Source organism: Bombus fervidus, chromosome 14 (assembly GCF_041682495.2).
Source record: "Bombus fervidus isolate BK054 chromosome 14, iyBomFerv1, whole genome shotgun sequence".
NCBI lineage: Eukaryota > Metazoa > Arthropoda > Insecta > Hymenoptera > Apidae > Bombus > Bombus fervidus.
Genome location: NC_091530.1, coordinates 6,819,985 through 6,839,348, shown reverse-complemented (window position 1 = coordinate 6,839,348; position 19,364 = coordinate 6,819,985). Strand labels below are relative to the sequence as shown.

At 37.5% G+C, this 19,364-nt stretch overlaps 1 protein-coding gene across 10 annotated transcripts in view; it reads right to left on the bottom strand.

Annotated features, from left to right (window-relative positions):
* Positions 1 to 19,364, bottom strand: part of LOC139994435 (uncharacterized) — a 136,457-nt gene that overhangs the window by 65,628 nt on the left and 51,465 nt on the right. Inside the window, exon 1 of one of the 10 annotated variants that reach the window (XM_072017061.1) lies at positions 1,802 to 2,081. The exons of the other annotated variants lie outside the window; for them this stretch is intronic. Within the exon in view, the coding sequence (XP_071873162.1) occupies positions 1,802 to 2,058 (257 nt within the window). The 5' untranslated portion in view covers positions 2,059 to 2,081. Of the gene's footprint in view, positions 1 to 1,801; positions 2,082 to 19,364 lie in introns of those variants that run through there. 10 annotated transcript variants of the gene reach the window in all.

The following is a 19,364-nucleotide window of genomic DNA, read 5'->3' as shown; positions in this document are numbered from 1 at the left end:
CTATAAATAATGTATATAATAAGTAATATATATAGTATCTGAACAATTGACATAAACAATTTTAATATATACATATAATTATCCGAATTATTATCTTTTAAGTTCCTATAAGTTTGTATGTGTTGCTATTTGTTGATTGTTACGTTTCTGTAAGTTTTTATAAGTTTCTATAAGTCTGTAAACGTTATTCTTTGTTAAGTTTCTCGTAAGTTTCTATAGATTTCTATAAGTTTGTATATGTTGTTGTTTGTTACTCGTTAAGTTCCTATAAGTTTTTATAAGTTTCTATAAATCTTTATACGTTGCTGATTGTTACGTTTCTATAAGTCTTTATAGGTTGCTGTTTGTTAAGTTTCTCGTAAGTTTCTATAGGTTTCTATAAATAATGTATATAATAAGTAATATATATAATGTCTGAACAATTGACATAAACAATTTTAATATATACATATAATTATCCGAGTTATTATCTTTTAAGTTTCTATAAGTTTTTATAAGTTGCTATTTGTTGCTTGTTACGTTTCTATAAGTCTTTCTATAAGATTTCTAAGACTTCTAAAGAAGTCTTTTAAGTTTCTATAAGATTTCTATAAGTTTGTATATGTTGCTGTTTGTTACTCGTTAAGTTTCTATAAGTTTTTATAAGTTTCTATAAATCTTTATACGTTGCTGATTGTTAAGTTTCTTTTAAGTTTCTATAAGTTTGTGTATGTTGCTGTTTGTTGCTTGTTACGTTTCTATAAGTCTTTATAGGTTGCTGTTTGTTAAGTTTCTCATAAGTTTCTATAGATTTCTATAAGTTATGTATATAATAAGTAATATATATATATAGTATCTGAACATCTGATATAAACAATTTTTAAGTACATATTTCATGTATCATCTAAAACATTTTACAATCTCATTGTAGATAAAGTAGTCACGATTATGTTGACCGAATTTATCACCAATTTTCCAAACGTATAATATTGTATGTATTATATTAATCGTAATATACAGGGTGCAGCGGAATAACGTGTACAAGCGGCTACAAGGTGATTTTTATGAAAATTATAGAACGAGATGCGGAGTAAAGTTTTCTCATTCCGAGATATAGTTTTCGAGCAAATCGAGTTTCACGATTTATCAAGTATACTGAAACACGACTAATTACCAACAAGATGTACGCAAACGATCGATAGGATGTTATCGTAGAAACGAAAGTAAATAAAAGATACAAAGTACCATTTTTCAAATTTATCCTTTCGGAAACGAAGCTTCTCGAGAAACAATTTTATTCCGCGTTTTCCACTCATTTTCACGCGTACAACGACCGAAATTCATATCCGTCCGATTTCCTATCTCGCCAACGTAATCGCGATAGTCGAGTTTGTAAATGTTTTGCGCGATACGCGCAATATATATACTCGCAATGTTGAAAATACAATTTAAGACTCCGACGTATAACGCATACAATAAATAAATTTGCAAATTGATTTCATATCTTTTTTTTTTTTATTTAATTTATACTTTACAATTTGTCCAGCTGGACATTTGGTACATTTTTCTAACTCGATTGCTAAATAACACGTGGTTGGATACCACCTTCGAGTTTGACTATTTTATTTCTTTAGTGAGGTCAGTGGAGTGTGATTTCATATTTGACCAACATAATCGTGACAGAGGTGTCTCACTGGAGCTAATGAAATTTCGAAATGATTAATACAACACACGCGATATATTCCTAGAAGACTTTTACGATAAGCGTTGAAATACCCCGATGAGTCAGTGTATATCGCATCTACGAGAAACCTTGGTTTACCTGCAGAAAAGAGTCAGGATTGCAAGTCTGTGAGCGACACAGAGCCAACAGGCCCTGCAAGAGTCGCAAGAGATCCAGCTGACGTTGGTCATCGTCGATTTGGCAGCATAACCGTGGTCCTCTGGATGTACGAGGGATAAACCAGCCCCTCTGATAAGTAGAAGAGTGGCAACAGGTGAACGAACCGCGTGAAAAAACACCGATGAACACACGAGCACGAAAAATTGTTGACACGACACACGGTCGGCGTGCAGCATGAGAACTGTAGCCTGGAATGTGCTTTATCGGGTCTCGGCACCTGATATCGAAAACTTATCTCTCTACTCGTTCCTTCTGTGTGCATACGAGTAACGTTCCTATCTTTCGCTTAAGCCTGTGTTTGTAGTGTTTTTCAAATTCTTCGGAAGAACAGAGCGTGTGGCCTGGTGATATGGCGCACGATGGTCCACGAACGAAATTTCAAAGCTACTTCAAGCTTTCACAAAACAAAATTACGCGGATAACGATTTACCGTATCGCCATAACCTTGACGGTTATTGTCCGTGTTAATTTTACCTCGTTATGATTACTTCGATAATTTAAATGGCTGTGTGACGTGAGCGTGCGAATTGGAAATTGAACGCTTCGAAGTTTCATTGCTTTTTCGAATTACACGTTTCCTTCTTTTTCTTGTTCTTTTTTTTTTTTTTTGTATTGTCGAAATGTATTATCGGATTGCGAATTTTTCGCGGAGGACTCGACAATTTCATTTCGTAATCGCAAAGTCCATTAACGTTTATCGTTCGCTTCAATTGTACGTATCTCGTGACGTACAAGTTGCGAGAGTAACGTGTTATACAGTGATACGCTGTACACGCGTGACAGTAACGTATATACAATGTGAGTTGAAAGTGAGTGTATCTCGCATACCACGAAGCCAGAAAATTCTTTCAACGACTCTCGTATGTTACATAAATTAAGCTGTGAAGATACCTAGTACGTGGGAGGACGAATTACCATGCTATAAAGTACGAAACGCAATTAGGTGCCTAGTAAGTCAATATTATGCGAATCTATCTTTGTTTCTTCTTTTTTCTTAAGTATATTGACCAGGTGACCATAAATAATATTTCAATTGCAAACAAACATTCAGTCAGATATCTGCGCATGATTCTGGACAGAAGAATGGAATGGAAACGACACATCGTAATCAAAAGTAAAAAAATTCTGCTGTCTCATTGGCAGACGTTCCAACTTAAGCGTGCAGAGTAAAATAACGCTATTGTTGAGATGTGCATAATTTTGTGTGTTAGACTAGATTAGCCGCGTAGTAGTGACACACGTATGTGAATGTGAGTGTGTAGAAGTATGTGTGTACGCGGCGTCTCGTAAAACAGATGAATGTAACTGTTTCGTTGACAGTTTGATATGGAAGATGGTGAAGAAAGAGAGTGCTGAGACGCAAGTGTATATCGATGAATATCTTTGGAATCGTTTATCAAATAAATACATAATTATTTTAATGTAAATTCTAAGTGTAAACTTAGTATTCCTATACCATTATTTCGGTAATTAAGATCCAAAATTCTCAACAGCTATATAAAGCCATATTAAAACCTGTTTGAACCTATGAGATCCAACTATGGGGAACAGCGAGTAATTCCAACATAGAAATTCTTCAACGATTCCAATCGAAAACTCTAAGATCCTTAATAGATGCACCTTGGTATGTTACCAACGAAACAATACATGGCGACCTTAAGATACCTGCAGTTAAAGAAGAAATATCCAAATTCAGTAATAGATATGTTGACATATGCATAGTTTTACGTGCTAGACTAGATCGGCCGCGTAGTAGTGATACATGTATGTGAATACGAGTGTGTAGAAGTATATGTGTGCGCGGCGTCTCGAAAACAAAGGAATGTAAATTGTTCGGTTAACAGTCTGGTATGGAAGAAGGTGAGACGCGTGCAAATGTGTATCCATGAATATCTTTGGAATCGTTTATCAGATAAATATATAACTATTATAATATAAGTTCTAAGTGTAAATTTAATGTTCCTATACCGTTATTTCGGTAATTAAGATCCAAAATTCTTAACAAGATATAACATAAGAATTAACGACCACCAAAACCCTCTAGTTACTCAATTACTTGACACGACGGATAAGATCCGCAGACTAAAAAGACATTACCCTTTGGATTTAAGGATTAGATTCAACTAGAATCAAACATATTATAAACACTTATAATCCAAGTTACAGTACCACACCAGAATAATTTACTTATAATTCTCAATGAGAATTGATTGTAAAATACTTCCAAATAAAAAAAAAAGGTATATTCGCTTTTGACTGTCAATGTGTCTACTCCTGGGAAAGAGCGATGGGTCACCATGAATTTTTATTTGTCACCGGTGACTCACCGATGGGGTTGCGCGTCTATCGCGTGCTCGATTGATCAGGCTGTTTGTTCTGTCAGGTGCGGACGCACACCGCGTGTTCCCTGCAAACAGACTGTCCGATTGGCCACGTGCGTGCGCTAAGCGTCGCTCGATCCCCGGGGAGTTGTTTGTCCTACTGTTAGCGCTTGAAAAAGGCAACTACCTGATGCAGAAAATTTATCTTTCCTCTGTGTTTCTCTGTCTACGCGGTCGAGTAGCTTGAAATATTAAACAGGTCCGGGGCATCGTTCGGTTTCTCGTGCAGTTCTTCACGAAGAAATGAGCGTTGAAATACGATACGTTGAAAATGAAACTACGATCAGCGTAACACACCGAAATCCGAATTTTCAGGCTCGAGGAGACTTCGACCAGTTGGCTGCTGCCCCACCTCTTTCAACAGCGTATACGTAAAACGTATGGCGGAAGGCAAGCGACGACGAGTATACTCGTCAAACACGAAGTACGCGCGGCTGTTGTAAGATAAAATTAAGTTGTAACGAAACGAGCGTTTTATGTTTTAGGTTTATTACTCGTCGTAACGCGAAATATTGCCATTTCTTCGCGACGAGTATACTCGTGCAAAACAGCTGACTGGGTAAAATGGCTAAGAATTCTATAGCAACGAATCGTAAGGTATTTTCCTTTCCTTTTTTTTTTTTGTTTCTTTTTTTGGAGAGCAATTTTGAAATTCACTGGATCGTTAATCAATCGCATATGAGAATTATTTTACGGTTATTTCTTTTTATTAATTATTGCCATTCCGTTTGCTTTATCACTTCCTTGAATATTTCAGAAATGTTAATGATATTAGATAAGCATGAGATTTCGTTAAATTAAGCTACGTGAAAACTAAAGTAGATACCTGTCTTTTACAAAATATTTACCGTTTATGGATTTACCATTTATTCAGAGAATAAAGTGTGTTTGAATGTAACCGATTATTCTTCAACTATTGGCTTGGCAACTAAGTGATTGCGGATTTTGTCATTAGATGGAGTTGACAAAATCCGCAATCACTTAGTTTCTAATCGAATAGTTCGTTTTATCCGTCAAAACGTAAAAATTAGACAACGAAATGGAAGCGTATCCTTCCCACAGAGTCTGCACGCGATTAAGTATTTAATTACTCATTTTATTAGAAGCTAAGTCAAAAGTCTGCAAGTGATTCGTCACTTACAGAGTGGGAATTACACGGAAACGAGTTTACAAACGGAAAGGGGACGCGTTGCTATCTGAACGTGAGGAATCTTCGTGGAAGGTGACGTCAAGTTTCTTAGAAAGTGAAATTGATCGCGTGACGTGTTGCTATCGATGTGATTTCGATGTACGACTGGTCGAGAAATATCGTCTGTTTAATAATTTCTTACATTTTCCTTTAATATTTATCGTTTCATGAAACACAGATTGGGAAATTCGTGTTTCGTTGTGGTCGAAAAACGAGAGTGAATTGACTGTTGTAGGGGGACGATGGATTTCCGGTCGTCAGGTGACAGGAAACGCAGGTGTACACGAGGTTGATCCACCCTACCTAAAGCTTCGTCTAACGCAAACTGTCCGTAACCGTGTCCTTAAGTCTGTTTCGTACTGTTCAAAGCGAGTTTTTTCTCGACGATTTCGACCGAATTTCACGTTTGTATTATCTGCGACACGAATTTCGTGCCACCTTAAACTCGGTCCGTCTCGTACAAATTTCTATTTACAAGCTGACTAGCACGAAAGCAAGATTTTAACTCAAAGTTGGATTTTTTAAGTTCTTTGTCCGTGCTATAGTAACAGTTCAATTTTTCAATTATTTTCGTGATTCTTACGTTTGAACCTTAAGCTCAATTCGTCCTAAACAAATTTTTATTTTCATTGCTTTTATTTATTTAAAGACGAAGGCACTTAACCCAGTTTAAGTTTTGTGTTCATGCTGGGAGTTTGATTTTTCACTTCAATGTTTCTCAGCTACAGTCGTGAATTCCACATTCCCATGATCTTATCTGGAACATTAGTTTCGTGATTTTTGTGTCTCAACCTTAAGCTCGATTCGCCCCAAACAAAGTTTTATTTACAAAATTATTAACGCAAAGCAAAACACTTAACCTAGCTTAAGTTTTCGTTCATGCTGGGAGTTTGATTTTCCAGTTCAATGTTTTTCAGCTACAGTCGTGAATTCCACATTCCCATGATTTTATCTGGAACATTAGTTTCGTGATTTTCGTGTCTGAACCTTAAGTTTGATTTGCCCCAAACAAATTTTTATTTTCATTGCTTTTATTTATTTAAAGACGAAAGCACTTAACCCAACTTAAGTTTTCGTTCATGCTGGGAGTTTGATTTTCCAGTTCAATGTTTCTCAGCTACAGTCGTGAATTCCACATTCCCATGATTTTATCTGGAACATTAGTTTCGTGATTTTTGTGTCTGAAGCTTAAGTTTGATTTGCCCCAAACAAATTTTTATTTTCATTGCTTTTATTTATTTAAAGATGAAAGCGCTTAACCCAACTTAAGTTTTCGTTTATGCTGGGAGTTTGATTTTCCACTTCAATGTTTCTCAGCTACAGTCGTGAATTCCACATTCCTCTGATTTTATCTGGAACATTAGTTTCGTGATCTTCGTGTCTGAACCTTAAGTTTGATTCGCCCCAAACAAAGTTTTATTTACAAAATTATTAACGCAGACGAAAGCACTTAACCCAACTTAAGTTTTGTGTCCATGCTGGGAATTTGATTTTCCAGTTCAATCTTTTTCAGCTACAATCATGAAGTTTCTATTTACAGAATGACCAAAACAGAGAAACAAGAATCTAACTCGATTAGAGGTCGTATCCAGTTAATTTTTTTAGCTCTATCAGTCAACCAAGTTGCTTTATTCGCGTGAACGTGTGAATTTTTCAGCTCGACTAACGAAACACGCGTTCGTCTTAGAATAAAGTTGAACAATAAGGTCAGATAATTCGTGAGATAATTGTCAAGTGCGGAGCAGGCTGAAGTTTAAGTTTCGCTGCACGTCCCACAGTCAAAAATTCGGGGGACTCTGGGTTAAGAGGGAACAAACATCACAACGACGTCGACTATGAGTAAACAGTCGCAGGTAAACCGGCTCGCCAGTTACCTTTCCTCCTAACAATTCCATTGAATAAGTTGCGACGAACGCCATACTAGGTGTGTAATAGGCTCATCTGAATCACCTTGAATCGCTTAAAAACAACGTGACCAAGGTTTCGCTTCATTTTTAAGATCGCCCGTTATACACTGCCTATTAATAGTATTTGCATACAGCCTTATTTTCCAATGAAACCCTTTTTTATTTATTTATTTATATACAGGGCTCATTCCATCAGCGTTCATTAAGCATTTTACAACGACGAACGGTTACTGGATACTTAGAAAAGAAACAAAACAAAATAGAAATTTTTGCATAATATAAACGAAAAAGCACAGTTAGTTTGCAGTAAATTCAAGACAGAGATAACGTCTTGTAGATGACTCGCTCGAACGACACGTCTCACTGGATTGGAGAAAAGATTTATGCGGCCAGAAAAAACTGTCAGCTACAGAGCAAACAGGATTTAGAATATCTAGATGGAAATATTTAGACTTGCAAACGTGAAACTGGAAGAGTAACGGTTTGTCTAAAGCCCAGCGAGAAGTCTAAGCGCATAAATATCGATAGAAAAAAGAAATACGCGGACTGCTCGTAAGGTCACCGATTGTTTCGTGCAGCGAAGAAAAATCAGCGACGAGTGTACGTTTCTCCAGGGACCTTAGATCAAGTAAGGCCATTACCGGTGAATAATCATGACACGTTGTGCTCGTAGCGCGGTACAAACCACAGCGCATACGAAACACAGAAAATCTATGTTGAATTGTTTCGAGAAGCAGCGTGTGTTTGATCGGATGAGACCGGAGATGAGAGACGCGTGTTAATTGTCGAAGGCTGAGTGGAATCAGAGGAATGACGCGTAAAAAGTCCTAAGGCTCTTGCGAATCTACGTTTCGAATGTTTTCCAAGCGAAGAGAAAAGATTAGGTCAGGGCCATGAAGGTGCTCTAACGTCGCGAATAATTTTAACTGCGGAGATAGCGGAAGGACGATAACGAAAAGTATTATTGGGTTGGCAACTAAGTGATTGCGGATTTTCTCATTAAGTGGTATTGACACATCTAACTCATAAAAACACCTAACTCACAAGTGTCAAAATATCCGATTATTTTCCAATTTCCCATATTTATTCTGAGGTGTGCTGATTATAAAAAATGGAAAATAGAGGAGCAAATATAATGAGTTGGCAACTAAGTGATTGCGTTTTGTCATTAGGTGGTAATGACAAAATCATTATATAAATATATGTTAATATAATAACGAATGACAACGTTGACGACACACACTCGATATCTGCCAGGCAATACGTCCACGATACTACGCTACATTCTTACGTATCTGCAACTTCGAACTATGAATTTCCAGCTAAAAATATAAATAACGAGCGAAGAGTAAAGATTGCCAGTCGAATCACTTGTTCGAACGTGCTACAAATTCGTAGTCAACTGAGATTCCACTAACGAGATTTTTCACCTTTTTAAGTATGGAATTTAAACCTTCCTTTCTCTCTCGATAAATACGATTGGAATATTGCGGCAATATCGCTGCGAGATTCTTAGAAGAAAATACGTACACATCGAGCGTAAGATAGAACAACCATAGAAGATATAATATAGAAGATGTGAGACACTTAGAAAATATGGAAATGCGAACACTAAAATAGAAAATACATAGATACACAAGTTACGTGTTTAATTTTGGTAATCTCGTCGAAGCATTGCACAACTAACGATTTACCATCTTATCCTGCTAGTTCCGTAACGCGAAATCTTCCCCTCGAGATTCATCCATTTCCTGGAAAATTGGCTTTCCACTTAAGGAACAGGGCCACCACGTCTATCCGCGAACGTTCCCAGTTTTCCTTAATTTTCGGTAAACTGATGGCCCGAGGGATTAACGTGGCGCCGATTCAACATCGTATAACGAACTTTCAATTAGCACGGCCATTGCAACCTTGACAATAGGTCAGTGGCTCTGACTTGAACGTGAGTAGCATCGAATCGTCGCTGGATTACGTTCGCTGCAAGTAGAATCGACGCGAATCGAATTGAAAAAAGCAAGAAGAAGGCTTTGAACGCACTCGACCTATTTTTCTCTACAACGAGATTCCTTTCGCAATCGGAAGATCGATCGCGCGAAAATCATCGTCAAATCGAGCTTCCGACAGGCGAAAGCCGAATGTGAATCCGCGTGATCGCTGGATCTCTGCCGTTGGATCCACTTAACAAATCTAAGCGAGGCCAATCGAGTACAGTGGAACCCCGTTCGTCTGAACTTGTCGCAGGGCAAACTCTTTATACAGGGTGGTCTGTAAAAACGAGTTTCAATAGTCCAAATATAGTGGAACCAAGCGTAATCGAACTAATCGGCTAGCTACGAGCAAGCAATCGGTTGGATGTTTGTACACGTGTGAAGATAAGTGGAAATTGAGAAAAAATTATAGAATAAATTTGTCCATTTAACACTTTGACTACCACGACAAAATCACATGTTTCGTTCAGGACGCCACGGGAGTATTTTTATTATTCGAAGTATATAATGGCAAAATAATAATAAATTGATGATGTAAGACAATATTCTTCTCCAATGGACCGTTTATCTTATTGATGGTCACGGGTGACCACACTCGAAAATGGCATCCCGCTGGGGGTAGCCATTCTCATGTTATTTAGCAATTAAGTTAGACAAATTTACCAAATGTCCAGTTGCACAAATTATAAAGTACAAATTAAATAATAAACAAAAAAAAAAAAAAACATTTTGTGTGCTACATTGGATTAGCCGCGTAGTAGTGACACACATATATGAGTATAAGTGTGTGGGAGTATGTGCGTGCACAGCGTCTCGTAAAACAGATGAATGCAACTATTCCATTGGTAATGTGGTATAGAAGATGGTGAGACAAAGAGAGCGCTGAGACGCGTGCAAATTTATATCGACGAATATCTTGTACATCGCATATTAGATAAATCTGAAACTATTTTGATATCAATTCTAAGTGTAATTTAAGTGTTCCTATACATTTATTTCGGCGATTAAAACACTTTGACTGCCACGCCGAAATCACATGTTTCGCTTAGGACTCCACGGGAGTATTTTTATTATTCAAAGCGTGTAATGGGAAAATAATAATAAATTGATGATGTAAGACAATATTCTTCTCCAATGGACCGTTTATCTTATTCGTGGTTACCGGTGACCACACTCGAAGATGGCATCCCGCTGGGGGTAGCCATCCTCATGTTATTTAGCAATTAAGTTAGACAAATTTACCAAATGTCTAGCTGGACAAATTATAAAGTACAAATTAAATAATAAAAAAAAAAAGTGTTGTGCTACACTAGATTAGCAGCGCAGTAGTGACACACATATATGAGTATGAGTGTACGAGAGTATGTGCGTGCACAGCGTCTCGTAAAACAGATGAATGCAACTATTCCATTGGTAATGTGGTATAGAAGATGGTGAGACAAAGAGAGCGCTGAGACGCGTGCAAATTTATATCGACGAATATCTTGTACATCGCATATTAGATAAAACTGAAACTATTTTGATATCAATTCTAAGTGTAATTTAAGTGTTCCTATACATTTATTTCGGCGATTAAAACACTTTGACTGTCACGCCGAAATCACATGTTTCGTTCAGGACGCCACGGGAGTATTTTTATTATTCAAAGCATATAATGGCAAAATAATAATAAATTGACGATTACATAACATAGAATTCCTTCTGTAAGAAAGTAATAAATCAATAAATATAAAAATATTCTATCATTACATATTTTTTAAAGACCACTCATTTTGACTGGTTTGGATAGAAATAGCTTCGTGTTAACTATCGATAGTTCTAGCGTTAAGTATACTTGGCAAATTCTCAAACTCGATTATCTTCTCAACGAATTTCATTCCACGTTTTCGTCCCATTTTTTCTCCTACAGTCACCCTGTATAATGCAACTGTAGCACCAGTTACGGACCACTCTGTATAATTGAAGTTCGTATAATAGGGGCTTTCCAATTTTTCCCATTTATCTATTTATTATCTTTCGTGCAATTGGAGCTCACGTTTGGATTCAAAGAATTCGACCAACAACGAGTTCAATTGATCGGCTATTAACCGAAGTATCTTTCCAATAAATACAGTTGAAACGTAGCTGTGAAGAAAAATGTGAACAGGTAGAACAGGTAGAGTAAGTATGCGAACGAAGTTGAATTAAATACGTAAAAATGTAAATATTCATTTCAATTATTCAGTAGATAAGCCACGTACGATAAAGATACAGAATATCGATAAAACTTACGCGTGTAGCGTCACCACTAATTAAATTAAATTTCATCGATAGCTGCTTCCACTATTTGTTCGCTTATTTTTCAGCTCAACTGCGAGTGTTCTAATGGCTTGATAACTAAGTGGTTGCGGACTTTGTCATTAGATGATATTGACAAAATCCGCAATCACTTAGTTGCCAAATCAATACGCTGTAAAGTACACTACGTTCGAAACGTAACGAAACGAAACGACGAAAACGGAGGAAATGGAATGACGTTGACGGTGAATCGAGTTTGCTGGTATCTCCGTGCCACGATTTCCATAACAGTCTGTGTTCGTGAAAAATGTTGCATCAAAGTGTACCTTGTAGTCTGTTCACGATTCTCGTCGTAATGTGTATTATGTTTTTTCATGGCCAAGCTATCACCAGATAGCAGATTGATGGAGCTTCTCAGAAATCAGACCGATTCACTCCACCTTTTCTATGTTTCTTGATTTCGTCTCGCGAAAGTTGCGATTAATAATTTTCCAACAATTTACGATAATATACAGTATGCGGTGGAATAATAAATTACGAAAGAATAACAGCAAAATATAAAGTAAAATTGTTTCATTTAAGGTTCAGTTCTCGAGAAAATCGAGTTTGAAAATTTATCAAGCACACTGGAACCTGCATATTCAAATCCTTATTGGCAACTAAGTGATTATCACCTAACTCACAAAAAATACCTAACACACAAGTGTCAAAATATCTGATTATTTTCCAATTTCCTATATTTATTCTCTGATGTGTTGATCATAAAAAATGAAAAATCAAGGAGCAAATATAATGGGTTAGCAACAATGTGATTGCGGATTTTGTCACTAAGTGGTATTGACGCACCTAACTGACAAAAAACATCCAATTCATAAGTGTCAAAATATCCGATTATTTTCCAATTCCCCATATTTATTCTGAGATGTGTTGATTATAAAAAATGAAAAATCGAGTAGCAAATATAATGGGTTGGCAACTAAGTGATTGCGGATTTTGTCATTACCACATAATGTAAAAACCCGCAATCACTTAGTTGCCAAGCCAATTAATAAAAATGAAAACTCGAGGAGCAAATATAATGGGTTGGCAACTAAGTGATTGCGGATTTTGTCATTACCACCTAATGTAAAAACCCGCAATCACTTAGTTGCCAAGCCAATTAATAAAAAATGAAAACTCGAGGAGCAAATATAATGGGTTGGCAACTAAGTGATTGCGGATTTTGTCATTACCATCTAATGTAAAAACCTGCAATCACTTAGTTGCCAAGCCAATTAATAAAAGATGAAAACTCGAGGAGCAAATATAATGGGTTGGCAACTAAGTGATTGCGGATTTTGTCATTACCATCTAATGTAAAAACCCGCAATCACTTAGTTGCCAAGCCAATATAAAATCATTTTTCTTCCTCTGGATTTCCAAAGCGATTGTTTCAATTGAGATCGCGGGAATAAAATGACGAATCGTAGACGTGCTCGATTAATATTACAACACGGCAGAGACTCGAATAAATGCTCGATCGATTTCGCGTGCAAACGTAATTACGTGCGTTCTTTTGGTTTTTAATCGATACGAGGCTGAACCTTGAGTCATGCAAACGCGGCCATAGTCTAAAGGAATATACAGAGGACACCGGATTGCCGTCACGATTCAATTGTAGGAAGAAAAGAGGAGAGGAAACACGGATAAAATGCTCCATTTCGCAGGTGGCGCGTTGTTGCGGCTCATTATGGCCGAAGATTGGAAAGTATTGTGCAATGTACAGGCCGTTCAAGTACCGTTCTCTAAGCCGTGGAATTCAGCGACGGACATGTTCCGTGACATTCGATTAATCGCTTTGATTAACGACCGTTCTGTCAACCTTCCACGCTCCATTATTCGATTCTGTCTCACGATCCGTCGCTCTTCCGTTGATCCACTTATTCCTCGTCCGCCTCTCGTTCCTTCTTTTCCTCTTTTTTTTTTTCCCCCCTATAAAATCACGTCGCAAACAATCGGTAATCGTCGATAGGAAATCAAGCTCCTGTCATCTCTGTAAAACAATCGTCTTTACCTGAGGCTAGTTTCGTACGAAGGTACGTTGCATACAGCGGCAGAGTATCCGACAGTCTGAACATCTACCGTGAAAAATGTTCATTTTTATATATTGGCTGTGTAATTCTCGATAGCAAGAACAAATTTTATTCCGCGTTTCATACCTTTTTTCGCATGTAGCACGACCTCCCATGAGCCAATTCATCGTTGATCTATTGGGTTGGCACTATGTGATTGCGGATTTTGTCACTAGGTGGTATTGGCACACCTAACTGACAAAAAACACCTAACTCACAAGTGTCAAAATATCTGATTATTTTCCAATTCCCCGTATTTGTGCTCTGGTGTGTTGATTGTAAAAAATGAAAAATCGACGAGCAAATATAAAATCAATACCATCTAATGACAAAATCCGCAATCACGTGGTTAACCTAACCCCAACCTAATAGTTCTTAACTGATTCAACTATTTTAACCCTTTCGCTTCAACAATCCAGTTCGCCGAAGTATGGTCACTGAACGGAAGCGCGTGCCAGAAATTCGTACAGTGTGCATGGTTGCTGTATATACGTTTACCTAAGTCTTAAATAACAATAATTCTTGTAAGAACCGTACATGAAATCTCGTTTCACTGTCAATGAATTTAACAGATTTTTTAGCACGAAACAGTATACGATCGTTTGGATGTTTGAAATATATTGCGTAAAACGTTTTGATGTTGTTTCAACAATGAGTAACTTTAAATAAGTGATTAATTGAATATATTAATGAAATCAACAGAAAATGTTCTGCCGATAACGAAAAAATATATTTATTGACTACAGATGGCACTGATGTATGCGCGATATATGGGGTACCGAAATCAGGATTCGTCGCGTGGTCGCCGCCTATAAGCGGCGTTCGTACCCACAGGTCATCTCGCGGCCGCTGCCTATAAGAGGCACTCGAAGCGAAAGAGTTAGGGAAAAGAGTATAATTAATCGATGCACGTATGTACATCTCGTTGGTGATAATACGCTGGAAGTTGTACGCTCGGATAGCGAGAAATGTTCGGTTGTTTTAAGTCCAAACTCCGCGCGATAATATTCAACTTCATAAACTTTATTCTATCGGGATTCGATTTCCCCAGTTTACGAACTAATGCAGGTAGAACAATGGAGAACTGCAACGACGAATTATCCATTCCTATCTAATCGAGAATTAGTTAGGTACAAGAGTTTTCAAGCTGCAGTCTCTCGAGAATAAAGAGTAGTTTTGTTATTCTTGAAGCTCGTATCGTTCTCAGTCAGACAAACTGCCTGAGATTCGCTCGTACCGTGAATTTAGGCGCATGATGTATATCACGTACTATACAGAGCGTTTCTAGTAACTGGGACAGGCTATAACCCTGTTGCGAGTGAAATTGGGAAAAGATCGTAGAGGAAAATTTTGCAAATCGACGTATTACTGCGTCGATTTTGCTGGACCGTGAAAAACGAAAAGAAAACGAGATTATCGTAGAAATGATAAGTAGCATCTAAGCTTATTTAAAGATATTGTAAGAGTAGACGTACATAAAATAATCGCAATGATCCTTGTATCGCGGTTAAACACGAAATATAATGAATATAACAAAGAAAAGAGAAAAGGAAAAATTTTCACTGTTTAACAGGCTCTATCGTAGTAATTTTCTCGCGGATGCACCGGTGAAACAGATTCTTTTCTCAAATGAAACTTTATAATTATTTATAAAGCAGGCGATGCAAGTTTTTATCGTTTACAAAAAGATATTAAGTTACTTGAACCAAAAAACGCCAAAACCACTTTAAAAGTTATTTCGATTTCAATAGCGAGAAATTTTGCGCATGGAAGGCAGAAGAATCAGAGGCACAAATATTGCAGGCTGATTTTCTCCTTCTTTCTCATCCGCGAAGTTTTACAAAATTCCATCTTTCAAAGTAATTACTTTTACCAACTATTTACCTCGATACATTTTTATATCACGTTGGAACGGTAAAGTACATCGAATGCTTTACAAGCGAATTATATAGTTTCGTTTAAATGAAAAAGTGCATCTGCACTCTGCAACTGCAGCGTACTGATGCATCCGCGTGAGTACGGTAATACGATAAATCGCGTTAAACAGTGGAAAGCTTTCCTCTACGATTTTTCTCTAACTTTGCTTCCAACTATATAGCCTGTCCCAGATACTAGAGACACCCTATATAATATAATACAATATATCTTAACTTCACTTGCAACAGAGTCCTATAACCTGTCTCAGTTACTAGAGACACCCTGTATAATATATGTATAACATAGTATAATATATGATATAATAGAATATATCTATAGTATAATATAATATATCTTAACTTCACTTGCAACAGAGTTTTATAACCTGTGCCAGTTACTAGAGACACCCTGTATAATATGATATATCTTAACTTCACTTGCAACAAAGTCCTATAGCCTGCCCCAGTTACTAGAGACACCCTGTATAATATAATATATCTTAGCTTCACTTGCAACAAAGTCCTGTAGCCTGTCCCAGTTACTAGAGACACCCTGTATAATATAATATATCTTAATTTCACTTGCAACAGAGTCCTGTAGCCTGCCCCAGTTACTAGAGACACCCTGTATAATATAATATATCTTAGCTTCACTTGCAACAAAGTCCTGTAGCCTGCCCCAGTTACTAGAGATACCCTGTATAATATAATATATCTTAATTTCACTTGCAACAGAGTCCTGTAGCCTGTCCTAGTTAATATAGACACCCTTTATAACGAAATATATCTTATATAATATATCTATAGCATAGTATAATATATATGATATAATATAATACATCTATAGTATAATATATCTTAATTTCACTTGCAACAGAGTTCTATAACCTGTGTCAGTTACTAGAGGCTCCCCATATAATATAATACAATTTATCTTAACGTCACTTGGAACAAGGTTTTATAGCCTGTCCCAGTTATTAGAGACACCCTGTATAACATGATATATCTATAACATAGTACAATATATGATATAATATAATATGTCTATAGTATCTCATATAATGTATCTTAAAGCTCGGCGCCAATCTTTTGAGACAACCTGTAGGCGTATAGCGTATGGTTGATAAGAATGGAAGCGGAATCGCGATCCATTTGCGTTGTCCTCGGCGTGGCCCAACACTGCGTAGACAATTCCGTAAATAGACAGTGTACAGAGTGTTTCTACCGTATCTGTCGCGGTTCTGTCGTGCTCTGTGAATATGCGTTGATCGATACGCAGCCACAGCACGTGCGCCATGTGCGTCACGTGCGCCTATAACCAGCCTGGCTAATTGAATCTCCAAGAACGCTGAAAGTTGTTGCATACATATAACTCGTCTCTCGTTAATCGCATTACGCGAAGTTTCAAACACTCGCCGACAGGATCATCCCAGCTTTTAGTTTACCCACCATGGTTTGCTTTAGGCTAGTTAGACACCAAGATACGCGTACGCGATACGAATTCAAGTGGAAAATATAAGAAGATACGTGGCGCGTTATTCGCCTAATACGATAGTCTCTCGTCCGTCGTTTCTTTCTTATTCGATACACATAAAACACTCTGATAAAAAGAAGAGAAAACACCCTGACCTCGCTAAAGAAATAAAATAGACAAACTCGAAGATGGTATCTCGCTGTGGGTAGCCACCCACATGTTATTTAACAATTAAGCTTCTAACTCAGCTAATTGTAAAGTACAAATTAAATAATAAACAAAAAATATGTATGTCGGAGATGAAAGGACATCGGTGTCTTTCTTTTGGAATTTTTGAGAAGATTCCCAATACTTTAGTCTAGACCTTTCATTATAGCTGTACTTAAATGGTAAAACTTACAAGTAGTTGTTTATGATTTAACCCGATTATGTTTGCCCGAGATTTATGACAATAGCTTTGAACTTGAAGTGACATAACGGGTCACTAAACGTAGCCACGGGATGCACTTTTTTACCTAACAGAGGTATGGAATAGTTGTATAGCTCTCCTTAAAAAAATATATTTGTACAGAGAGGTACAGAGAAGGGAATATAAGTGCAGTTCTACTTGGTCCAAGACGAGTAAGTTGAGTTCTACTTGTACTCTAGACAAGCAAGTTTAATTACACTTGAATCGTGCACAAGTAAGTTGAGTTCGACTTAGACTTTGCAAGAAAGCGCATTCGTTATCGAACCTAACATCATTGTCATTAGCATCCCGAGTATCTAATCGTCACGGTTACATGACAAATTCTGCAATAATCATATGTGTACCATTAAATATCATCTATATTGTATAACAGCAATGGCCAATCCAAATGAAGATTCCAAATGAGAACTCGACATATATAAAACTGTACCATGCACAAGTATGTGGACACTGAAATGATAGGCAACGTGTAAGACACGCTACGGATAAACCTCTTCAATCTCAAACCTTTTCATCTCTCATCTTGTCTCTCGTTAAGTAGTTAGTAGATACCAATAAAAACGACGGTTAAAAATTAATTAATACAACCAGTTATTTAGCACAATAGTAGTTAAAACAATAGTTATATGTATCCAAACAAATAACACGTAAAGGTATGTGTGCAATTCGATGATACGACCTCACATTCCTTCGTAAATCATGCGATTTCTTCTCAGACGCAGAGAACGACGCGAGGAAGATTAAGCAACGAAGATTACTCGTAGCAGGGAAAGATGGTGACAAACGGGCGAGATTAAGTTTTTGAAAGAGGAAAGGTACGAAAACACTGGATTGGAAGTTTCGTAGTTGGCCAGGCGCGGTGACTGGAGAGGCGCGGAACGAAAGCGCCGCTTTAACGGTTCAAACCACTTTCCTGGAGCCGGCGAGAGAGTGCAGTGAACGAGCACTCGTGCACTCTCGAGCACGAGTACTCGCCGCGTATAGGCGCAGGCCGGCTCGCGCGCGCATCAAAATACGCCGCTTTTTCTCCTTTCGCCGACGTTTAGCCCTTAAAATCGGCCCCTGATGAGCGCAACTATTCTACGCGGACGCCCGCGGCTTCGCTGCCAAAAGTCCCTCGTTCGCCGCTCTTTCCGCTCGACGATCGTTTTCCAACGTGTTTCAAAGTCTCCAAAGTGAGAAAGTCTCGATAGGAGAAGACGAAATACAACGAGCGAAATGATGTACCTCGGATCGTCGAGTCAGCTACGTCGGCATTCTCGAGCTGCGACAATTCTTTCTTTATTCCGCTATTTCGCTCGTTTAGCGCGTGAAATCGTTGGCCAGACTCTGTCAGGTCGAGCGATAAGTTCGTTCGCGTTTTCTCGATCAACTGTTACACCGTGGACTTTGCTGCATTTCTTTCTAAAAGCGAGAAAATGTACAGAGTGCGTAAGAAATGTGGAAAAAAGCATCTGTAACTGCGTTCGACGAGTATACGCGTCAAACAGAAAGTATATTTCGGTGCGTTTGTCGCGTATAAAATAAAAATTACCATTTACGGTAAAGAATTGAAATTTTATTAAAAAGCAATAGAAATTTGGCACGTTCACCTTATCATTGCCGATAAAACTGCTATGTATTTTATGAGGAAACATTTGATTATTCTCTTTGGTATATCGGTTATTCCCTGTGCAATGTTTAATTAACAATTTTTACAAACTCAGTTGATTATTTTCACGTTATATCGGCAATGTTTGAATTGTTTGCGCAATCTTGTCTCCCTACAAA